The 22,858-nt window shown below is 40.2% G+C and overlaps 1 protein-coding gene across 1 annotated transcript; it reads right to left on the bottom strand.

The window, feature by feature from the left end:
- Nucleotides 1–6,388: 6,388 nt before the first annotated feature.
- MTCL3 (MTCL family member 3) lies at nt 6,389–16,924 on the bottom strand. Its single transcript, XM_070952692.1, has 6 exons — nt 15,989–16,924; nt 14,188–14,412; nt 12,059–12,217; nt 10,995–11,063; nt 8,545–9,720; nt 6,389–6,499 (listed from the first exon to the last, which is right to left on the bottom strand). Exons 1-6 carry the CDS (start codon nt 16,922–16,924, stop codon nt 6,389–6,391), a joined length of 2,676 nt encoding a protein of 891 aa, XP_070808793.1.
- Nucleotides 16,925–22,858: the final 5,934 nt, after the last annotated feature.

Genomic DNA, 22,858 nt, shown 5'->3' with positions numbered 1-22,858 from the left:
TTGTAGTGACAGGTTTAAGAGCAACATAGCATGTGTGAGTAATGTAGCAGAGTTAGACAGAGCCCCAGACCATAATTGTACTAGACAAATATCACAATGCTGTATCTTCATACAGTAAACCAACAGCTATTTTTGTTTTTGTACAGAAATTTGGTCAATAATATGTCTGTTAGCTACTTCATTTCTTGACAGCTTTTACTAAATGGATTTTAGTCCCGTAATGCATTTCTCCTTAATTGTTCCTATACCAACGATATCCTGAAAGGTCTGTACACTTCCAACTAATGCTGAGTATATTTTCAAATATGAGATATAGCTGGACAAAATTGAGAAGCAATCATATACGACTCTAGAGTATCATGTTTATCTTTAAAAAGAAACATGGATCTGACCACAGAATCAACTTACCAAAAGAAATGAAGTTTCCCCCATTCTCCTGGCTGATGTTAGTGCGCCCCCCCCCGGAAGGTTTTCTTTCATGTCAGAACTTTCAAATGTACCTCTCAGGATTGAGACCAGTGCAGCTGTTTGTCTCCATAGAATAGTGGTAATCCATTACTATCTAAATCTAATTGCAGAAAATTCTGGAATTCAGTATCATCATGATCCAGTGTTTTTTTCTCTTGAAGACAAGCCAGATCATTTCGTAATTTTAATCTGTAGCAAGGCATAGTGAAGAAAGTATTCCTTTGACCACACAAAGAGATAAACTGTTCCTCAGCAGCTGTTCCATTCAATCTCTAGACGGACACTCCAAATCCAAATGAAGTTCTAGATCCTGGAATAAAACATCAGATTGTATTAACAGATTTCATCAAGATTGTCAATTCTGTCAACTTGGAAGACCATGGTTATTGAAGAGGGTGAGAAACTGCCATCCTTCTGAGGTAAACCAGGTCAGGAAAAAGACACCACAAGAAACCCTAGAATCCTATTGTATTACTCTACAATAACAGAATCTTGAAAGCCTGACAGTTTTTCCTCTTCTGTCCCACTTATAACAAAGAGAATTGAGAAAGTCATGAAGATGATCTAAGAGAAACCAACCAGGAGCTATTGAGATTCTGTTCCTGTAGCTTATCTCAAAAAAGTATAATTCTAGTCTTAATATGGAATCAGTTTCCAGATATAGGTTAAAACAAGGCAATTTTCTCACCTGTACTGACATCATGTTTAACATATTTTCTCCAAAATCATCTCTGTTTCTCTAGAACAGGGGTGTCAAACTCAAGTCCTGCGGGCCGGATCCAGCCCATAGGGTGCTTAGATCTGGCCCACGGGACCAGTCTGGAAATAGCAAAGGACAGGCCCACGGTGCCTCTGCTAGTAAAAATGGGGGTGCAGGCGGGGCACTCGCGCCCCCCCAAAACCACTTTTTGCCTCCAGAGTCATTTACGAGGCCTTCCAGGCCCAAAACGGAGCCTCTGCTAGTAAAAATGGGGGTGCGGATGGGGCACTCGCGCCCGCCAAAACCACTTTTGGCCTCCAGAGTCATCCAGGAGGCCTCCCAGGTCTAAACTGGGGCCTCAGGAGTGTCCAGGAGGCGTTGCAGGCCCAAAACGGAGCCTCCGCTAGTAAAAATGGGGGTGCGGATGGGGCACTCGTGCTCCGCCAAAACCACTTTTGGCCTCTAGAGTCATCCAGGAGGCCTTCCAGGTTCAAAACAGAGCCTCCAGAATCATCCAGGTCCAAAACGGGGCCTCTGGAGTGGCCCAGGAGGCCTTTCAGGCCCAAAATGGGGCCTCGGGAGTACTGCAGGAGGCTGTCCTTGACTCAGAAGGTTATCAAAGGGAAGAAAAGTAAAATATTTTATCTTTCAGGCTTGCAGGATTCTGCTACTAGCCTATGTTAATAATTTGCAGTTCTAGTCTTCCTATGGAGTCAGTTTCTTGATCTGGTCTCTCTCTCATAAGGCGATCAAGTAGATAAAATATTAAAAAAATTAATTATAAATCACAGAAACGTATGCCTCCCTATTTTTATAAGTTTACTTTACAACCTCAATGAAATTGAGTTTGACACCCCTGCTCTAGAAGAACTATCAAAATTATCTAGGCTCTCAGTTTTATCATGCAGACTATACTGCACTCATTGCAACTTGGGAGGCAGGGTGACATTGGTGTTTAGTTTCTCAACTGTGTTGTCCTAGAAGCAGTGGGAGGCTCATTTCATGATAATCTCTCGAAAAATATCTCCAAGGCAGTGAGATACATAACACTGACTCAGCAATTCGCTGTGACATCTGAAGAAGCTTTAATATATTCTCTGGCAGCACTAAACTGACTTTGGCTGACCTCAAAAAGTTAAACAAGTTTGTAATTTGATGGGATGCCATCAAAAAAAATCCCAGGGATTTGAGCTAAATTGGGAAGTAAAAAAAATATCCCAGAAGAATGGAATAGCAGAGCATTTCTGTACCATTGTCAATGACTATTAGCGTGCATATATAAGCCTTGCAAGGTAGACCAGATAGGAAGCATGGTCAAGTAAGTTAATTCTACTTTACTGAAGGTTACATTAACACAATCTTGCAAGTCTGAAAGTATCTTGAAAAGGAAGCAGCAGCAAACTGAAGTGAAACTGAGCCAGTGGGCGATCATCATGCCTTGCAGATGAGGTGGCCCTGTCAGATTTGGCTGTTAATGTGAGAGGAAGTGTCTAACACATTTCTGTAATTTGATCAATCATTCTTGCAACCAAAATAGTTTCCACCTCATTCTTGATCAGAAGTCTCATGTTCAGTATTCATTAGGATGAAACTAAGCAACCCTTGGTCACACTCCCTGTAAATCCTAGAAACAACATAGTATGGGTTGCACAATAGAAATTTTGCTTATGGAGAGAGATCTAAAGAAGTCCAAATATACATAGTGCTTCCTTTGCACAATGATGTTCCACCAGGGATGCCATAACTGGTGAAAATGCTGGCATTGAATTGAAACTGATTGTTGCAGACAAACTTGAGCTACCTTCTATGAAATGGACATATGGTAGCATGGAGTTTCTCCTATGTGGATGGCAGCAAGGAAATCATCTAGGAGAATCTACATTCTAGTTGATCTCAAGGTTTATATCAGGAATATTCTGGGTCTGATGAGACCCTCCATAATGACTATGTTTGTTTTTTTAAACTAACTTCAGAATGCTTAATCTGGCAGAGAGAAAGAGAGAAAAGAGAACAGCAAGTGCAATGAATTAATGCATCTTCTTTTGGGAGAATGGAATAGGGGGATTGAGGTCCTACTTTCTACTTTCAACTGAAGGAATTAATACTTGGCTGGTTCCACTTGAATATTATTGAATGTGCCTTTCATAACAGAGATTCCATCAATTAGCATGTTAAAATGTGCAGTTATTGTAAGTCAAACAAGTGTTAACATTAGAGATATTCTACTTGAACAGTTTGTGAATGAATCTCAACAGCAACACATCTGCCTGCTCGTTTCACATAACGAAAAGCAACAACTTCAGTTCGTCATATTTCATCAGCCAATTTTGTAACATAAAATTTCCACTGAGTTCCTCCATAACTTTGTCCACCAAATTTGGTGTAACCATAATGTACGTTGTTTCACTTTGGTTATATAAACTAGTGTATTTGATATTTTAGGGATCTTTATCACAATTTCTTATGAATATGACCTTTCATGGCTAAGGAAGGACTAGAAACTGTATTTCATTTGTATTAATCCAACACCCTAACAACCATACACAGTGTCAAATGATGGCATTCACCTTCCCTGTATCTGACATCTAAATCCAAAATTACATTAAGGCAATAAGGTAGTTTTTGCATTCATTTGTTTCTACTTCAAAGATATATACAAGATACTAACTGACATACTTTTCTTGGGAAAGAGATTAAGTAACAGAAACTAGCAGTCCAAAATTTCAAATGGAGAAACTCAGTTTTCCTTTTTGACTGGAGTATTCATTAAAATGTAAGAATCTGTCAACTGCAATTGCCAGAAACTGACTTAAGCTAGGCTTCAGGATCTCTCAAGACATCTCTCAATAAGTAGTAAGCCGTGAGAACTCAGCACTACATCATGCATAATAGTGTTGTGGTAATTAAGACCACTGTATTTCACAAGTGAAGAAACTTCATGATAACCTCTATGGGGACAAATCATCAACATCCCCAGATGATCAATTCAGAATGAATGCATTCTTCTTAACACTGGGTATAACTTCTCTTCAGGTAAAACATGGACTTGAGGTCTAAATAATGTTGTTTCTACATTTTCTGCATTGCAGCTTTCAACTCTGATTCAGCAACTGATAAGGAGTTGCCGGCAGCTGAACAACTTCTGGCCATGAAACACAATGACTTTCTGGTAATTGCTCTCAAATAGATCATGACTGAAATCCAATAATGCTAAAACAGGGGTGTCAAACTCATGTCATCATGGCGGCGTCACGTGACGTATCAAGACTTTCCCCCCTTCGCTAAATCGGGTGTGGGCGTGGCCAGCACATGATGCATCTGGCCCACAGGCCAAGAGTTTGACAGCCCTGTGCTAAAATAACAGTAAAGGAAATTTTAGAACGCCTTATGATTGAAAACTATATGGGGATTTGGATTTCTGAATCTTAATTTACATCACTATGCATATTTTTCAACTACTACCAAATTCCAAAAGCTTTCATGTAGTACAAAATTGTCCTTCCTAAGAATATTTGAAATATTCACATACAGCATAATTTGGGGTTTAAACTATCATAAATCAGATATACCAGTATCTGTATTGCCATTATGTTAACTTTAAAATTGTAATGTTATTTCTGGAAAACTGTATTAGTATCCTTTTTTAATGTAGAAGTGATGTGAAGAAATAATCTCATTCTTAAAATTGAATTAATTTAATAATTTAAAAAAACTTGTTACATAGGAGATTTGGCTAGATAATGGGATTTTTATTTTAGATCAACCAGTAGATAATAATGATGAGTTATAATTTTCTGTATTAAAAGATAAATACCATTTGTCTGTTGCCACCCAATGGCAGCTTTTACAATTACAACATGTATTGATGTCTCAATTTGCAGTAGCATTTTCAGCTTCAGAAACACTTGAATTATTAAAAGGGATCACTAAATCCAAGAGACAAGAAACTCTACAATTAATCTTTGTAAACAATTGTTATCAATAAATCAATTTGATATGCCTATTTTAAAGACTAAATGGATATGATCATTTTAAAAACTGAATGGAACAAGGAAGTGGAGAACCACATTTTATCTACAAATTAGGGAATGGTTTATTTTATTTTATTGATTTTCTATTAAATACATTTCTTAATGCTTAATAAACATCGTGTTGTCTGGGTATTTAATTTGCTTAACAATACAAATTATAGTTTTTAATCTCAATAACAAACGTCTCTGTAGATTTTTTTTATGTGTGTGTGTGTGCCTTCAAGTCAGGTAGTTAGAATAGGATCCAGTTAGGATTTAGAGATAAATCCATGTATTTTTTTCTGCCAATATTTATCAAAATGGTTTGCCCTTAGGTTCTTTCTAGGTCTAAGAGAATGTAACTGGCCCAAGGTCACCCAACTGGCTTTGTGCCTAAGAGTCACAGTCTCCTTGTGTCTAGAAAACTATATCAAACTGGCTTTCCAACAGATCTTCAATTATGACTTATTCAACAAAAAGTAAAATTTCAGGTTCACTGTACACCATTGAACTTATATAGAAAAGTAATGAATAAATGTTTTTGGAGATGCCATATTTCTTAAGGGGTTGTCCCTTAGGAAGAAGTAATTACTTGACTTTGAGGTAAACTTTAATGTCATAACTAAAATAAAATTAAGAGCTCCCTTGCTTAGCACATAGTCTGATGTAAAGGCAAAGAAACTACACTGGTTTCATGACCATACAGAGGTCATTTTATTAGTTATGAATATAAAAGGAGTCTCTGAAGTAGAATGAGTTGATGCTCAAGACAACTGGGTCCTTCTTGGCTGCTGAGCATGCTTGGGTTCTACTTCTGTGTGAATATCCTCCTCCCCAAAATTAACAATCATATATGGGTAAGAATAGCTGATCTCAGGTATTACAGCATCTCACACACACACACACACACACACACACACACACACCTAAACGCACATTCTGCAGGGAAAAATTTCACTTGCTTACCTGACTATTTGGATGACGCTAGTTCAGATTTGATTGTGGAGCTCTTTGGTTTGGGCTGCTTGCAACATCTGCATTTTGGCATGGAGGTTGGTTTGTCTTCTTCCTATCGAACAGTCTTCAGTGTTTTAACAGCAGTGATTACTACACAAACTATAGCTCTTGAACTTCGTAGCTTGGGAAGATGGACAACATAAAACAAACTGAAAATAACTCTATAACAAATGCTAAAACGATTAAAAAATGTCTACAGCACAAAGAACAATGTGAAAAGAAAGACAAGTTTAAATATTGTTGTGTAAGAAAGGGATGAAAACAAGACAAGGATGAGAATAAGTAAAATGATAGGCTGGAACATCTGGGGAAAGTAAATACAAAGAGAAGATAATGATACATTAATAAAACAGCAAACTTGATTTTTCAAGAGGAAAAAAAACTACACCAAACCTTTCTGTCTAGTCTTGTGAAAATTGTATATTTCATATTCAAATACCTGTGCAAAAGAATCTGAGGGAATCTTGTAATACCGTGTTTCCCCAAAAATAAGACCCTGTCTTATATTTTTTTAAACCCTGAAATAAGCGCTTGGCCTTATTGCCATGCACTCAAAAGCCCGATTGGGCTTATTATCAGGGAATGTTTTATTTTGGGGAAAACAGGGTAGTAATATTGGCAATGTAATAATTGTAACATTCTCCTGAAATATCTATAGAGTGACAAGGTTAATGGGAGTGGGACTTCTAGCTTGGTTTTAGAGCCGCCTTTGGAATGGTTTCTTTGGCTAAGAGAGGGGAAGAGAATGACTAGCAGAGGGAGCAACTGCAGCCAGGTCCTACCTGCCAGCTGCCCTGTCAATCATAATTATGACAAAAAAGCAAAAGTAGGAATGATGAGAAAAAGCAAAACTCAGCTTACCAGTATTCGAGTCAATCCACTTTTTAATTTGTTAATTCTAACAATAAAGGAGAATATTTGTAGTTGAGGGATGAAATGAGGGGTCATCTCTGATTCTCTCTGAATTTGGTTGTTTTCTTGTAGATATTTCATTACCCAAACTAGGTAATATCATCAGTGCTAGTAGGGAGTGGGGTTTGCTTTCCATTTATAACTCAGTTTATAAGACCAAAGTACCTCCCCAGCATCAATCCGCACCCAGATGGGAAAATTCCAGGCCTTTGCCCGGCAAAAGATAGATTGCTATAAATTCTTTTGCAGTTATGCTGCTCTGAGGGCAGAAAGCCCTCCGTTAGGGAAATCACCCAACACCCACCTGGCTATCTTTTTTTCAGAGCCAAATTAAGACATTCTCCCAGGCAGCTGGTATTTTAGAATTAAATAGTTAAGTTTCATTTGTAAACTGTAAAGTATCAAATTATGCTGGGTTAATACCTCTTACATGGTTTTTTTTGCCTGTGCTATTTATTGTGTATTTTGATTTTAAATTAAGACTGTTACCTGTCTTTTTTCTAACTACCCGTATTTTTCGGAGTATAAGACACACTTTTTCCTCCTAAAGGAGGCTGAAAATTTAGGTGCATCTTAAACTCCAAATGTAACCCCGCCCACCCGGCAGCCCCCACCTTTCGGCCTCCATGTGTCCTCTTCCTACCTGCAGATATTGCCACCAACAATGGCTTGTGTTTTTGGGCTCCACGCGTCGTGTTTTCAGCCTCCAAATGCTTTGTTTGAGAGCCCTTCAAGGCTGCAGGGATCGCCAAAGCACATCGCTGCCCATCGCCGCCCGAAAACGCAACACATTTGGATGCTGAAAACGTGATGCGTGGTGCCCAAAATGGCTACCCGGAACAGCTGCTGCCTTCTCTTACCACTTCCACGCTTTGCCTGCTTTAGTCACTGGATCTCCCTCCGATGATCAGCTGTGCTTTTGAAGCTGTTTTTCAGCCCCAACTAGCCCCAACCTCAAAACCAGCGAGCAAACTAATGTGCTGAAGCTAACCAGGCTAAAGACGCTAGCCAGATGAATACCTGGTAGGCAGATTTTTTTTTCTCCTATTTTCCTCCCCCAAAACTAACGTGTGTCTTATACTCCGGTGCGTCTTATACTCTGAAAAATATGGAATATAAGTTTTATAAATCCTTTAATAATATGGGTGAATTTTAAAAAAGCTAAACAAATGACTATTTACTATTCAACTTTTTAATCAACCTACAGAGCTCTTACTAGGTAAGTATCCAATAATGTCTTCCTCTTATGCTATACTTGTACAAAACCTAAGAATCCAATATTGGAACAATAATCTCGGAAATTTAAATTGCGGTCATAGAAATTAAAGGGTGTCTTCATCATCTCACATAACCTCACATGAACATAGCTTCAGTGTCTAACTTGTATCTTGGGCTGAAACTCTTTCTCCTCAATGGCTTGACTAAATAAAAATCTACCTGACTCACTGACAAAGGTTCATCTGTACTTCGGTCATCGGAAGGCTTTGGAACTTCTAGCCTGTCAATGAAGGCCTGGAGCTCTTTCCTAAACGTCTTCATCTGGGCATTGATCCGATAAAGAAGTTCATGCTCCCGTATCCTACTTCCATCGTCTTCGTCATCCAGAAGTCCAAACAGGTCCCCATTTGCCACGTAAATTCTCGCCTCAGTTATGATAGTGCTGGTGTCAGAAATCAAGCGGTCAATAGTTTTGCCCAGGCGTTCAGCTTCACAACGGATGTCCTTGGTTTGCTGCCGGTCATTAAAGCTTTTCTGCCAACTTACCGGGGTTGGATAGAAGGATCTTGTAGGGGTCAAGCAACGGATGTTGCGGACCTCCTCTGAGTCACTTTCTCCACCAATGGGCCCTTCTCTTTTGCGGTGAGGGGGACGGGAATCCTCGTCACTTTCTTTCTTCCCTGCCTCACTTTCAGCATCGCTGTCCCTGGGACTTCCTCGGATCCCCAAATGAGAGGCTAAATCATAGCGTTGCATGTTGGACAACAGTATCCTGTTCTCATATTGGAGCTGCATCACTTTGCCACTGAGTTCATTAATTTGCATGCGGGCAGCCTTCAATTCTTCCTGAAGCATTTCCGTCTTGGCGCTGTCATGGTGTCGTGAACTATCGTGAGTTCCAGTCTTGTATTTGTATTTGTTCAGCTCTGCAGTGACACGTTTGTTTTGTTCTTCTGCATCAGATAAGTTCCTCCTCAATAGTTCAGTTTCATCTTCAACTAACTGCAGATGTTGTCGTAACTCTGAGACAGATTCATTCGGTTCTCCCAGGAGGGGGTTGGCTCCCCCGGAGAAATCATCTCCTCTTAAGTCATCAAGCTCTGCTTTCAGTCCCCTGTTTTCCACTTCCAGTTCCACGATTTTCCTTCCAAGGATATTGGCTTCTTCCTCTACTAACCTCAGACGGAGCTTGAGTTCTGCTTCTCTTGTGCTAGGTGGACCTCCTGCTTCCCCTTTTGGTAAGGGACTGTCTAAATCACCATAAAATGACCGATACTTCTGAAGATCATGCTCAAATCTGTCCTTTTCCTTGTCAACTTTGGCTAATTTTTTTCTCATCAGAGTAGCCTCTTCTTTGACAAATTGCAATTGGCATTTCAGATCTTCACTGTCCTCCTGTGGCAAAGAAAGAATAATCCCTGGTTATATTGCTTTACTCATGAAGATGCCAAATAAAAATTTAGCACAAAATACCAATATATTCAATAAATACAAATATATACATATATGGTAAGCAGGCAGGCAGGCAGGCAGGCAGGCAGATAGGTTAGAGGAGTAACATGGGAATTGACAGGGTGTCTTGATGCCACACTTGCAACAAAAAGTGTGACTCAAGTATTCAGTTGCAATCTTTGCCGTCTACAGAAACATGATCATTTGGGTCCTAATCTGATGAATGAGTTTCATAAAAAGAGCTCTGGTTTTCACACAGTTGACTAAGGAAAGGTTTGCAACCATCTATAAGGAATCCTCGACTTACGACCGCAATTGATCCAAGAACTTATGTTGCTTAGTGAGAAATTTGTTGAGTGAGTTTTGCCCCATTTTATGACTTTTCTTGCCACCTTTGTTAAGTGAATCACTGCATTGTTAAATTAGTAACGCAGTTGTTAAGTGAATCTGCTTCCCCATTGACTTTGCTTGTCATAAGGTTGCAAAAGGGGATCACATGACTCTGGGACATTGCAACCAGTTGTCAAGAACCTGAATGTAAATCATGTGTTGTGGCCCGCCAGTGGCCAGCAGAGCTGGCCGCGGATTCAAACAGTAAGAAGGTTGAGGAGGAACATGGGCCAGTCCTGGAGTCTGGGGAAGGCTCTGATCAGGGTTCTGAGTCATATGCCAGTTATCAGTTGCCTTCGGAGTCAGACATCAGTGAGGCAGACGAACAGTTGGAGCCTGTTCCCAGTGTGCGCATGCGCAGAGTTGCCAGACCAAGGGAACAGCTAAAGAATAAGGGTCGACTTGGGAGTAAGGCCACAGGTGGATGATGAATGGCCCCTCCCAGAGGAAATACAAGAGGAGAGAAAGGAGAGTGGAGTTTGCAGGAGACAATTAGGTATCAGCCTGGCAGCTGCCCTAGCCAGATAAGGTCTGTGACTGTAAATTCACCCTTGAAAGACTTTGCTGGATGTGAATGAGAAGAATTCACAGTAACTTAATAAAAAGGGTTTTTTTGTCGGGACAAGGAGTCTGCTTTGTGGTTTGGGGAAGCCTAGGTCAGAACATCATGTGACCATGGGGATGCTGCAATGGTCATAAGTGTGAAAAATGGGTCATAAGTCACTTTTTTCAGTGCTGTTGTAACTTCGAATGGTCACTAAATGAACCTAAATGGTCATATGGTTTGCTGTATTGTACATGGGACAGAAAAAAATATTCTGTATCACCTCAGCGGACATCTGCTGTGACTTTTTTTCTGATTTTTGCAAATCTTTGCTTCCTCTTCTTTTCATGGACTGTTATAAAAGAAAGAGCAGATATAACAAATATTTTACTAGATGCATGCTATCCAAGTTTATTAAGCCACCATTCAAACAATATGAAAATTCCCAGCTTTTTTTAAATTATATTTTTGGTTTCATCATCCAGAGATGGTTATGCTGAAACACGGCCAGGACAGATTAATTAAATGTTCTTTAAGTGTCTTTGTTCTTATTGATCTAAATGCAATAGCAAGGAACATGCCGAAAATTAAAAGTAGTTCATAAGTACCAGATAGCATTTTTAAACGCTATGAGTCAGGTACTGCCTTCAACACAACTGTATTCACTAAAGAGATCAAAATAAAGAAAAAAATAGTCTGAAATAATCATTTCTCAGATCTGCAGGTTGTTTACCATGATAAAATAATATATGGACTTTCAAACCTGTCCGAAAAGCAAAACTGCTTTTCGCCCACAGATCAGCTGTAACCAGTGCAGTCAGAGAAGAGGCAGGAGCAGGGGTGGGCTGCTGGGGGTTTGCAGGGGTTCGCGAGAACCTCTAGCTAAGATTCTGTGCAGTTCAGAGAACCCCCAAAACCCACTCCTGGCTGCCCCCCCGCCCCGCCCCTCACAGGCATCCCCACGCAGCCCGTTTTGGATGTAGCTAAGTGCAGGGCGCACGGGGAGGCTCGGGGAGGGTGAAAAACAGACCTACTGGAAGTTCGGGAAGGCCGGAAACAGGCCCCTTTCCAGCCTCCGTTTTCACCCTCCCAGAGGCTCAAGGAAAGCCTCCAGAGCCCGGGAAGAGCAAAACCCCTCCACTGCCATGGTGCAGGAGGCCAACTAGGCCACGCCCATATCATGCCCCTGCCCACTCAGCAAATGGGCAAAGAACCCCTTGCTAAAATTTCTGAAGGACACCCCTGAGCAGGAGACATAGTGAAATAGTATATTACAACCCTTGATGTACCTATCCCACCTCAGCCAATTTTGCCTGTCCCCCTCCTGATGAGAAGCTCATCACTGACCTCTTTTATTTTGTCAAATTCATTCTGAAGAGCGTGTTTAGTAATCTCAGCTTCTATCAGCTGCTGCCTCAACTTTTCGTTTTCATCTTCTGTGGTGGAGCGTTTTTCTTCCACATTTTCCAACTCATGGTGAAGCCTTACGGAAACATCTTTTGCAACCTACATGGAAAGACATTTAACATTTTCAAGCACGAAAATAACTTTCATAGTAGAGCTTAATATGCTTGTGAAGTTCAGGGATGTGTTGTGACAACTTATATTAGTTCTATTAAATACGGAATAAAATGTTCTTCCTAATTAAAAAAAAAAACGAGTGCAATTAGGGTTACTTCAGGCATTCCAGTTTACTCTTTTGAGATCTATTCTGATACTCAGCAATAGGATGAATAGAATTCCCAAAGATTAATTCTTTGATCATTAGAATCATGGGCCCAATCCAGCCAGCAACTGGCATGAAGTCTTAGTCTGAGGAGAATTACAACCTTAGGAAGAGAAAGTAGAGCAAAAATTGAATTAACGAAGTACAGGTAGTTCTCAACTTACGACTGCAATTGAGCCCAAAATTTCTGTTAAATGAGACATTTGTTCAGTGAGTTTTGCCCCATTTTATGATCTTTCTTGCTACAGTTGGTAAGTGAATCAGACAATTGTTAAATTAGTAACCCGGTTGTTAAATGAAACTGGCTCCCCTGTTGACTTTGCTTGTCAGAAGGTCACAAAAGGTGATCACATGACCCCAGGACACAGCAATGGTTATAAATATGAACCGGTTCCTAAACATCCAAATTTTGATCATATGATCATAGGACGCTGCCAAAAGTCATAACTTTGAAAAACGGTCATAAGCCACATTTTTCAGTGCCATTGTAACTTTAAACGGTCACTAAATGAATTGTTGTAAGTCAAGGATTACCTGTACAGTAAATGATAAGGACACATGTTCATCGGTAGACCTAGGAAAGCCAAAACCACCTTGGTATAAAATATTTTGTTAACTATTGAACATGTTTTACTGTAGCTGTTATTAAAAATAAAAACTCTTGTATTATTACAAAGCAATGCAATTATATTTCATACTTTAATCTAGGCAATTATTTTATTATTGCTCATACCCAAGCATTGGGTAATTAATTTGTTTGATATGTAGTCCAGGCAAATGTCTCATAAAAGTCATTTTAATATTCTTCCTCTCAAGTTGGTATGCAACGATTTATGGTTTAATATCCTTTTTCCTAGATTGAGCATCTCAAAGGAATATATATATATATATATATATATATATATATATATATATATATATACATATATATATATATATATATATATCAAGTTATTTGCCTCTGACTGTCAATCCTTCAAGCTAGGCCACGTCAGGAAATAGACTACCTGGAACTATACTTTATTGATTTAAGTAATAACAGAATCTTGAAAGCTGGGTTCTGTTTTCCCATCCCTCTCTCTTACATCTCACTGAATTAGGACAAAGTCAGTCTGAGCTTCTTTATCAAACTTTCTATTTCCCAAACTTAAACCACGCTTTTGATTTTGCAACTATTTCTGCATACTGTAGTTTCAGAGATCCATTTCTGTGGATCTCTGCATTAATCCTGGGATTATAACATTAACTGTAGTTATATCCTTTTTTTGTTTCAATTCAAAGGAAAAAAACGGTATGTGGCATTGATTTCTAAATGCATTCACTAAAATTAAATTAAATTATAAGTCTTAAGGTTGTAATTTCACTTAGAAGTCTTTGAAATATCTGGAAAATTGATGACCTGGAATGTGATTCCCTAGTGTTTGGATACTTCTAAATAATTGAGTAAAGGGCGGGGGGGGGGGAGTAAAAAATGAGAGATATGTCATTCTGATAACCTCTAGATGTTTTGGACTATGAGTCTCACAATTGACAAATCAGGTTGGTCCTGATTGATGAAAAATGTCCCAAATATCATGACAGTACTACTTTGCTTACTCTGCCTTAGATAATTATAAATTCCAGTTGCCAAAACCACAAGACAGCTCAGACTTATGCTACATTTGCCTTCCCGGAAAAGATTAGGATAAGTAAAGGTATCATAGTCAGATTGTTCTTCTCACTAATTGCTCATCTTCTGGCCCCACATTACCTTTAAATCCTGTTCCAAGCTACGGAGAAGTTCTCCATCGATTTCTCCAGTCTGTGCGTAGCGGAGCTTCTTCCGTTCTGCTTTTCGAAGACGATACTGAAGGATTCTACAGTTTTTGTTAGCTCTCTCCAATTCATGGCGCACTTCCTGAAGCTGGCAAGCATCCTCTTCAAAAAAGCTGTCCCTCATTTCATCCATTTCAGTTCTAAGTTCGTCTATTTCATTCTGGCACATGTTCAGAAGGAACAGATAAAAAGTGTAAAATGACATCAGGTCACATTGATAAAGAACACAAGATATGGTAATTTACCCATGGTTCTTAAATAACTGTTATAAGAGAAACATATGGTTTCCCACCTAGCTTCCTTATGCTTGCAAGTATTACAAATGGCAGAAGAAAAAAAACTGTGATCCCAAATTAAGAATTGATCCATTTATATTTCAAATATTCCTTGAATTGGCCAAAAGAAGGCATGAAAAGAAGCATGTGCAATTGTAGCACAATGAAACTGCTCCATAAGCCAGAAGGAGAATTCCCAAATGTCAGCCATGTATGTTCTATAATACATGTATGTGGTAATGAGAAGCATGAAGAAGGGACTAGAACATCTGACAAATCATATTCAACTATCTACATATTTTTATCTTTTACAGGTGCAATAATCGTAGAACATTTATTTAGAAAATAATAATTTCTAAATGTCCACAACTCACGGAATCTCAAATTGGATTGAGGCCACTAGAGAATCAAGAGTAATTTAGAGGGTAGTCACAATTTCTCTAAAATGCAAGCAAAGCAGAAGTATTATCAAATCAAAATATGGTCTTTAATCCACAGTTTGCCTTAGCAAGTCCATAGAGGGCAGTTTATATACCACAAAGTCTGAAAATCTTTGAGGAACATAGAAAAAAAATGTTAACCATTAAATATTAAGTGTATGTCATACTTCTTGCCCAACCCTGACCTCAATGAAACCATTATCTTTATTTTATTTATTTGATTCATTTATTAGATTTATATCTTGCCTTTATTTTGTGCAACTCAATTTATGAGAAGACACAGATTATTATTTTATGGAGTTGTAAGTACCACTAGGTTATTAACTCTTTTACTTTGTCAGTTTGCTGGATTGAACCTCATATTAACTTATATTCGTAACATCTCTGATCTCCGGGTCTTTCGCTGTGCCCTCAAGACCCTACTGTTCCAACAGGCAGGGCTGTCTAATTGAATGATTTTAAATTGGGTTTTAACTTTGGGTTTTAAAATTCGGCCAAAACTATTTAATGATTTTAATTAATTTTAACTATGATATTGTATATTTATGTTTTTAATTTTGGCTGTACACCACCCCGAGTCCTTTGGGAGGATGGCGGTATATAAATAAAAGTATTATTATTATTATTATTATTATTATTATTATTATTATTATTATTATTATTATTATTATTATTATTATTATTTAGCTACAGTCAATTTTCTATACAATAGGAAAAGCAAATCAGAGGTTATCCTCTAGAATACAGGGTGAAATATATTTTAAAAAATCCTGCCTGACAAGGGAAATACTGTATTACAGGTATAATCATATCAAAGTTCATAGCCAACCCTTCTGTTAAACCACAAAGCAAACCAGCACGTATCTTAACAACAACTTGGTCTCATCAAAGCAGAATTCACCATTAGCATTCCTTTTCCTTTCTTCTGTGGAACAGACTAAAACATTACCAGCATGTGCACATACACACTAGAACTGAGGCACACCCCCATTATTCCTTCTCTTCTGTATCTTTTGCTCACCTTGAGGTTTTCATTCTCCTCCTCCAGTTTCTCCATCTCTTCCTGCAGCTCCTGCTGCTGGGATTCCTGAGTCATGTTGACTTCCACAGTTCCACTGAGGCCATTGCTACCTTCATTTGCAGGCAGCACGATGGGTAAGGATGCTGAGGAGGGCAAACTGCCCCCGTTCCCATTAGCTTTGTTGTTACCTTTGTTCTGCATCTGGGTTGCTGATAACCCTTTCCTGAGATGAAACTGAATGAGCTCATTTTGGAGGCATCCTTCTTTCCAGTAGTTGCCATTGTTCACTGATAGAGCCTGGCCTTTCCCTGAACCACAAGAAGACGAAGAAGCTGAAGTTGCCTCTCCTGCACTCTTCTGCTTGTTTGTTTTACCCCTGTTCCAGTTCTTGGATGGAAGCTGAGAAAGCACAAAACTGCCCACCCTTTCCCCCTTCCCTCCAGATACAAGCTGTTGCTCTCCAACTCTAGGACCTGTAAACTCGGTGTCTTTGGGAGGTGCCTCTCGTGCTTCGGCTGCAGACCCTGGATTTGGTCTGGGACACCCTCCAGCCGAGACCAGGAATGAGGCAGGCTGCTCTTCAGCACCATCCCCAGCATGGACAGCTCCCAACAGCACAGAGCTCCTTGTTGGTGTAACCTGTGGAGGCAGCTTGTCTCCTTCGGCTACTCCACCCTTGACCCGACTAGTTTTCTGTCCTGTTGGTGACTGCTGCAATAGCTGCTGCCGGGTAGAGCTTGCTTTCGAGGCAGGAACTGCAGCTGCTGCTGTTGTGAAGCGGGATGAATTGGCAGCTGGCAAAGGCTGGCGGACAAGAGACTCCTTGGGTCTGCCCGGAGAGAATGCACGCTGCTGCTTAGTTCGGCTGCTGCTGCCCTCAGGAAGCAAACGAGGAGAGGCGGTTGCAGGACCACCTCCACTAGGCGGCTGGCTCATGGCTAAATCAGAGGTGTTGCTGAAATATTCAGCCCTCTCTGGCTCATTGTCTTCCTGCCCTCTCTCCCTCCCTCGGCTGGTGAGAGAAGCACACACAGAAGCCTTGTAAACAGCACTGCCACTCAACACAAAGCAAGCCTATTCACCACATGAAGAACAATGTGCCTATAATAAAAGGGGTGGAGTTTTGAAATTGTTCCAAGAGGTTAGCTCACAATCTTAGATGCAAAAGATGCAGCCACTGACTGGAAGCTTGCTTTTAAATTCCTGAAGCAACAAGCAGTCCTCATTTCTCATGTGAACGGACTGAATCCTCTAGCTGAAGCTACTTTTCTTAAAGTGCTACCACAAGCCACATGTTCCAAAATACTTCCACAGGTCAGTGAGGATGGATCCATTCGGTAGCTTCAAAACAGATCTGTCTACGGCTACAAAGTCCAGCATAGTTAAAAACAGTCTCTTCTAGCTGGGAGGAAAAAACTGTGATGAAATTTAAAATAATCCATATTTAACATGCTGTAAAACAAATCAGTAAGAGATCTGTTAGAAAACTCTAATTCCACATATGCATCATATCCCTAATACTGCCTTTTAATGGGAGCAAATAATAGGTTTTCCCCTACCTTCTTCCCATATTTTATCTATGCTTCCTAACAAACTCTGAATGTGTTGAGGGGTATTCAGGGACAATGAAAACTCAAACAATTATGATAAAAAATAAACACTTAAATTTATTCAAATAAGAATATCAGTGAAGGGAGGAAGAGATTGAATAAATTGCTTTCAGTAGGTACATCTTTAAGCTATCAATTGTAAAGTCAAAAGCAATGCTAAGTCACTTTAGTTTGAAGCAAGCCCCAATGAATACAAGTTACAAAGCAAAGTGAATGTAGCATTGCAGCCTTTGTGTAATTCAAATTCAAATTTTGCTGTTAGCTTTTAAAAACTGTCAGTTTGTACAACCACACCAGCCAAGGGTTTCTTTCCAAGTACTAGAAACAAGAGTGTGAAATATGAAACAATCTTCATTCTTGAATAAAGGATGGTTTGCTTTGTAAGACTTACTGTAGCTAAATTTGCATATATATCAATGTGCAAATCTAAATTCTGTTTTACTCCACTTCATATGAACACCAAAACAAAGGAAAAGTATGAAAAAGTTTCACATGAGAGTATCAACCATTTATTTAAATTATGAACACAGATGAACCACACCTTCCCTAGCTGGGTATTCTCCAAATACTTTTTGTGTCCTGTTTTCATCGTTCTACCTAGCTGATTACATCTGGCCTGAGAGTCCGGGAACTATATTTCAATACAAGAAAGGTATCAAGTTAGAGAAGATTGATCTAATGATTAATCCCTGATTAAGTAGGATTTTTTTCTTGCTGTATTTGCATAGATGTAATTGTTTGCATAGCAGAAGCAGAATCCCAAAGTTGATTTGTTCAATTAAATATAAAAAAGTAGTACACAATTCTTAAAACTTTCTCAAGGTGACCTCTCTTAGCCAATATTGTTATTTACTTATTTATGTAATAGATTTATAGGGCTGTTTAATGTAATTCTCTGTAACCTACAGCAAGACTCAAACAAAAACATCCCCAAATATCACATAAAATTAAAAAAAAAAAACCAACACCTATCTGATGCTGTAATATGTTTGGCACAATAATAATCTTTTACCATGTCACTGAAGCATTAAATTTACTATATCAATTTCAGCATTATTATTAATTGTATAAGTGCATGCACATTGCTTACCTATTTAAACTTGTCATGAGTAAGCTGTCCTCAGATCCTAACAATTTACAACAGGTTATTAACTAAAATGTGTCAGAGTAAGACAATGTTTTTTTGAGTACCACTGCTGCAAAGATTATAATACAGCTGGCTCACAAAATTATAATAACAATGACGGCAAAGTATTTTAAAAGTGCACTAACAGAAATATCTTACAGTGCAGGTAGCTACAATCAATCAGTTATCAAAGAATGAGAGAGATTAAAAATGAGAATCTTCAATACTCCAGAACTCCAATTTTAACAAACACACACAAATCATGAAATGGACAAGATAAACAATAATTCTATTTTGTGTATAACTTTTTGAGTTCAGTGGTGGGTAAGTACGTCTGTTTGGGACAAAAAGCTTTGCGCTTCTCAATTGCCTTTATTTGCAAACAAGCTGTAAAACTCACACCTAAGGTCTATGTAGATAGCTTCCATGTTTTACAAGTACTTTAAAATCTGAATGTCAAAAGTTTTATTACAAAGCCTTTTCGGTTGTTTAAAACAAATGAAAAGGAACAAAGTTCTCTCTAAGGCTTGGGGATTCTCCGAATGCCATCTCTCTTTACAGCAATTAATTAATTGATTAATACAACAATTAACCCTTACGGCAATTGACCTACCAGCAGTACCAGCATTTTTTCCTCCGGAATTTCCGCGGCGGCACATCGGACCGCTGCACAGGTGCAGCCAACGCCGGCTCTCAAGGGCATCCGCCGAGGGATCCCTTCACGGCTTGGCGACCCCAAGCCCAGGCTGCTCATCCATCCGGACAAACGGTGGCTCGCACCCTACGGCGTCATAACCAAACGAGAAATCCTGCGATGCTGCTCTCAGTTGAACCCCGAGCGACTCGTATTCTCTCCTGCCGGTAATTAGAAACACTCCCTAGAGTCAACCTGGACCCAACACCAAGAGCCTTCCGCTATCTCCCCTCTCCGCGCAGTGGTCTCCCGGGATCTCGTCACGTGGGGAAATCAAAGCAGCGGCGGAACGTCGCGACGCTGCCCGTTTCCCCACTGAAAACAGTTGCCAGGAGTGGGGGAGGAGGAGTGCAAAGTGGGGGAGGGGGAGAGGAGAAACAAAAGAGAAGAAGGTCACGCAGCGCCAGGCTAGCGCCGGGCATCCTTCCATTACCCCCCCCCCCACACGCCCGAATCTCTTTGTTACTGCATTGACTTCCCAACTGTAATCGCTTTGCAAAGTCCCCTTTTTGTTGCAATCGATGAATCAATCAACACCCTTCGCTTGAGCACTGGGGGTCACTCTCTCCCCCTCCCCCCCACGCTCTAAAAGACTCCCAAACTTACACACACACACAAACACACAAACACACACACACAAGCTGAGCGCTGACTTACCCTGCCCGACTTCGTGGCAGCGACCCAGAGGATGCGCGAAGAAGCCCCAAGCCGAGTCAGGGCGTCTCGGGAAACTGCAGCGGTTTTATTCCGGCGCTGACCTCATTGGGCCTGGGAAAGAAGGGGGGGGAGAAAGGAAGGAGAGAAAGAGAGAAGATGGGGGGGGGAGGAGAAAGTAGTGAGGCCAGATGAAAAGCGCAATGCTGGGCCACGCCTAGGCAGGCCTCGGGGCTCTGGCCGGAATTAGATTACGGCCCTCCGTTGGCAGGAAGGAAGCGGAGGTGCGGGCTGCTGTTTGTGCCTTCGAAAATCAATTCAGGAAACGATCGATCCTCATCAAATATTTCTTCCGTTTTGAACAGCCGTCGACCCTGCAATAATACCGCGGAAGGTGCTTCCTGATGCAACGCGATCGCCCTGGGGCTCCCTTTTGTTCTGGGACTTAGGTTAAAAAAAAAAATAATTGTGCTTCAGACGTATACTTTGTCCAAGGGCACAAGGCTATTCGTGCCAGAGGCGATGCCTACGACTCCTGCTAATTTCCCCGGATAGAGAGACTTAATCCTCTTGTGCTGTAGGCAGTGGTTTCCAATTCTTTTATACCTAGGTTATTTTGTGAATGGAACTGAAGCTTGCCTTCAGACGCTGTTGGTGCTTCATCATTGGAGGATTTTAAGAAGAGTCTGGACAGCCACTTGTCTCAAATTGTATTGGGTTTCCTGCTTGAGCAGAAGGTTGGACTAGAAAACTTCCAAGCTCTATTCCTTCCAGCTCTATTCTGATTTATTGATTGATTGAATTAAAACAGGCATTTCTGGCTCAGGCCTGATGTTCGGCCACATATAACTTTCTTTTCAATATAAAACTTGCACCCATTTCTCATTTAATTTTAAAGCTGCTGACATCTAATTTAAAGAGTTACTTAAGAGAAGTATCTGCTTCCAATTCCAGCCTACAGAAGATTCAATTCCATTAATTTTGTTAAACGTGCTTCATTAGATTTCTATCCCACCTTTCTTCTGGAAACTCAAAAACAGCACAGGTAACATCCTTTTTTCAAATGTTTTCCCCAAACACCAACCCTCTGGTGTTGGGCTGCAAGTGACAGCACCAAAGTCACCCCATAAGCTTCCATAGATAAAGATATCCTGTAATGTTGATCTGCCCAGTTTTGGTCCTTCCCACATTTACTACTTTTATATTATAGATTAGAAGTACCTTATCAATTTTATTTCAACAGGCTGGCCTGGCCTAACTTCCTCTTAATTGTTAATTTTAAATTTGTTTTAAAACAATAGGGGTGTTTTAATCTGTATAGGCCAAATTATTTAATGTGTTTTTATATGGTTTTTTAAATTTTGTATTATGTGTGTTTTATCTTTTGGCTGTTCACCACCCTGAGTCCTCCGGGAGTAGGGTGGTATATAAATCCAAAAATAAAATAAAAATAAAAATAAAATAAACTATTTAATATGTTAAAAACTCCTTGTGTTATTCCAACCAAAATTCTTAACACGGTTGAGGCAATTACTCCGTTACAGCATGAACTTTTATTTCAGGTGATATCGGGTGAAATCCAGCAGGTTCTGACAGGTTCTGGAGAACCAGTAGTGGAAATTTTTAGTAGTTTGGAGAACCGGCAAATACCACCTCTGGCTGGCCCCAGAGTGGGGAGGGAATGGGGATTTTGCAGTATCCTTCCCCTGCCACGCCCACCAAGCCACGCCCACAGAACCGGTAGTAAAAAAAATTGGATTTCACCATTGAGTGATATGAACAGATGTTGTAGGAGGAGAGCCTTGGGAATCCATGATAGCAAAAAATCAGGAGTCTGGCAGTACCTTTTCCAGCTAACAAATTTGATTAAAAGGTCTAAGCCAGGAGTGTCAAACTCACGTGGTCACGTTGGCATCACATGACGTATCAGGACTTTTTCCCTCTTTGCTAAACCGGGTGTGGGCGTGGCCAGCCCATGACATATCCAGCCTGCGGGCCGGGAGTTTGACAGCCCTCGTCTAAGCTTTCATGAATGCAGCTTGCTTGATTAGATATATAGAGTGGCTAGTCTGATGAAGAATTTAAACGGGTAAGGTGGAAAGAAGGGAGGTGACAATAGTTTTGCGTATAGAGTTTGTATGTGGGGCAGGGTTTTGTTTGGGGTTTTTATTTTGGGGTGTCTTCAAGTCCATTTTTGACTCCTGGCGACTGCCTGAACAAGTCCTTGCAGTACTCTTGGCAAGGTTTCAGAGGTGGTTTGCTGATGTCATCTTCCTAGATTTGACAGAGGGACTGGCCCAAGGTCACCCAGCTGGCTTTGTGCCCCAGGCAGAACGTCCCCTAGTTTTTAGCTTGGTGCCTTCACCACTCCACCAAACTGGCTTTTTAGATTACAAATATCTTAAAGTAAAGAAAGGTAAAGGTTTCCCCTGTCCAGTCATGTCCAGCTCTAGGGGGCGGTGCTGACCTTAATTTCTTGAGCAAGGGAGGCAGCCAGTGGTGGTATTCAGCTGGTTCTATCCGGTTCAGACGAACCAGTAGCGGCAGCTGAGGGAGGCTCTGCCTACCCACCCGGACATCACGTCCCGTTTTTGGTGCTCTGCACATGCGAACTGGTAACGAAGGTAAGTGAATACTGGTAAGTGAATACCGGAGCCAGCATTGTCTGAAGAAGCTTATGTGGTCATGTGGTCATGACTATATGCCAAGGTGCATGGAATATTGTCACCTTCCCATCAAATTGGTACCTACAGTGCATTTAATAAATTTACAAACATTACTAAAAT

This window comes from Pituophis catenifer, unplaced genomic scaffold (assembly GCF_029215685.1).
Source record: "Pituophis catenifer annectens isolate HBS135680 unplaced genomic scaffold, rPitCat1.0.hap2 SCAF_1, whole genome shotgun sequence".
Lineage (NCBI taxonomy): Eukaryota > Metazoa > Chordata > Lepidosauria > Squamata > Colubridae > Pituophis > Pituophis catenifer.
This window is presented reverse-complemented; position numbering and strand designations above follow the sequence as displayed.

Bases quoted from the DNA above. Each gene is read 5' to 3' on its own strand.
- MTCL3 (XM_070952692.1), bottom strand. From the start codon at position 16,924: ATGAGCCAGCCGCCTAGTGGAGGTGGTCCTGCAACCGCCTCTCCTCGT. The intron at 14,413-15,988 runs GTGAGCAAAAGA...AACATGTGCCAG, and splicing joins AGGAGAATGAAAACCTCAAG to AATGAAATAGACGAACTTAG. The intron at 6,500-8,544 runs GTAGATTTTTAT...TACTTTCCCCAG, and splicing joins AACCTTTGTCAGTGAGTCAG to ATGTTCCAGCCTATCATTTT.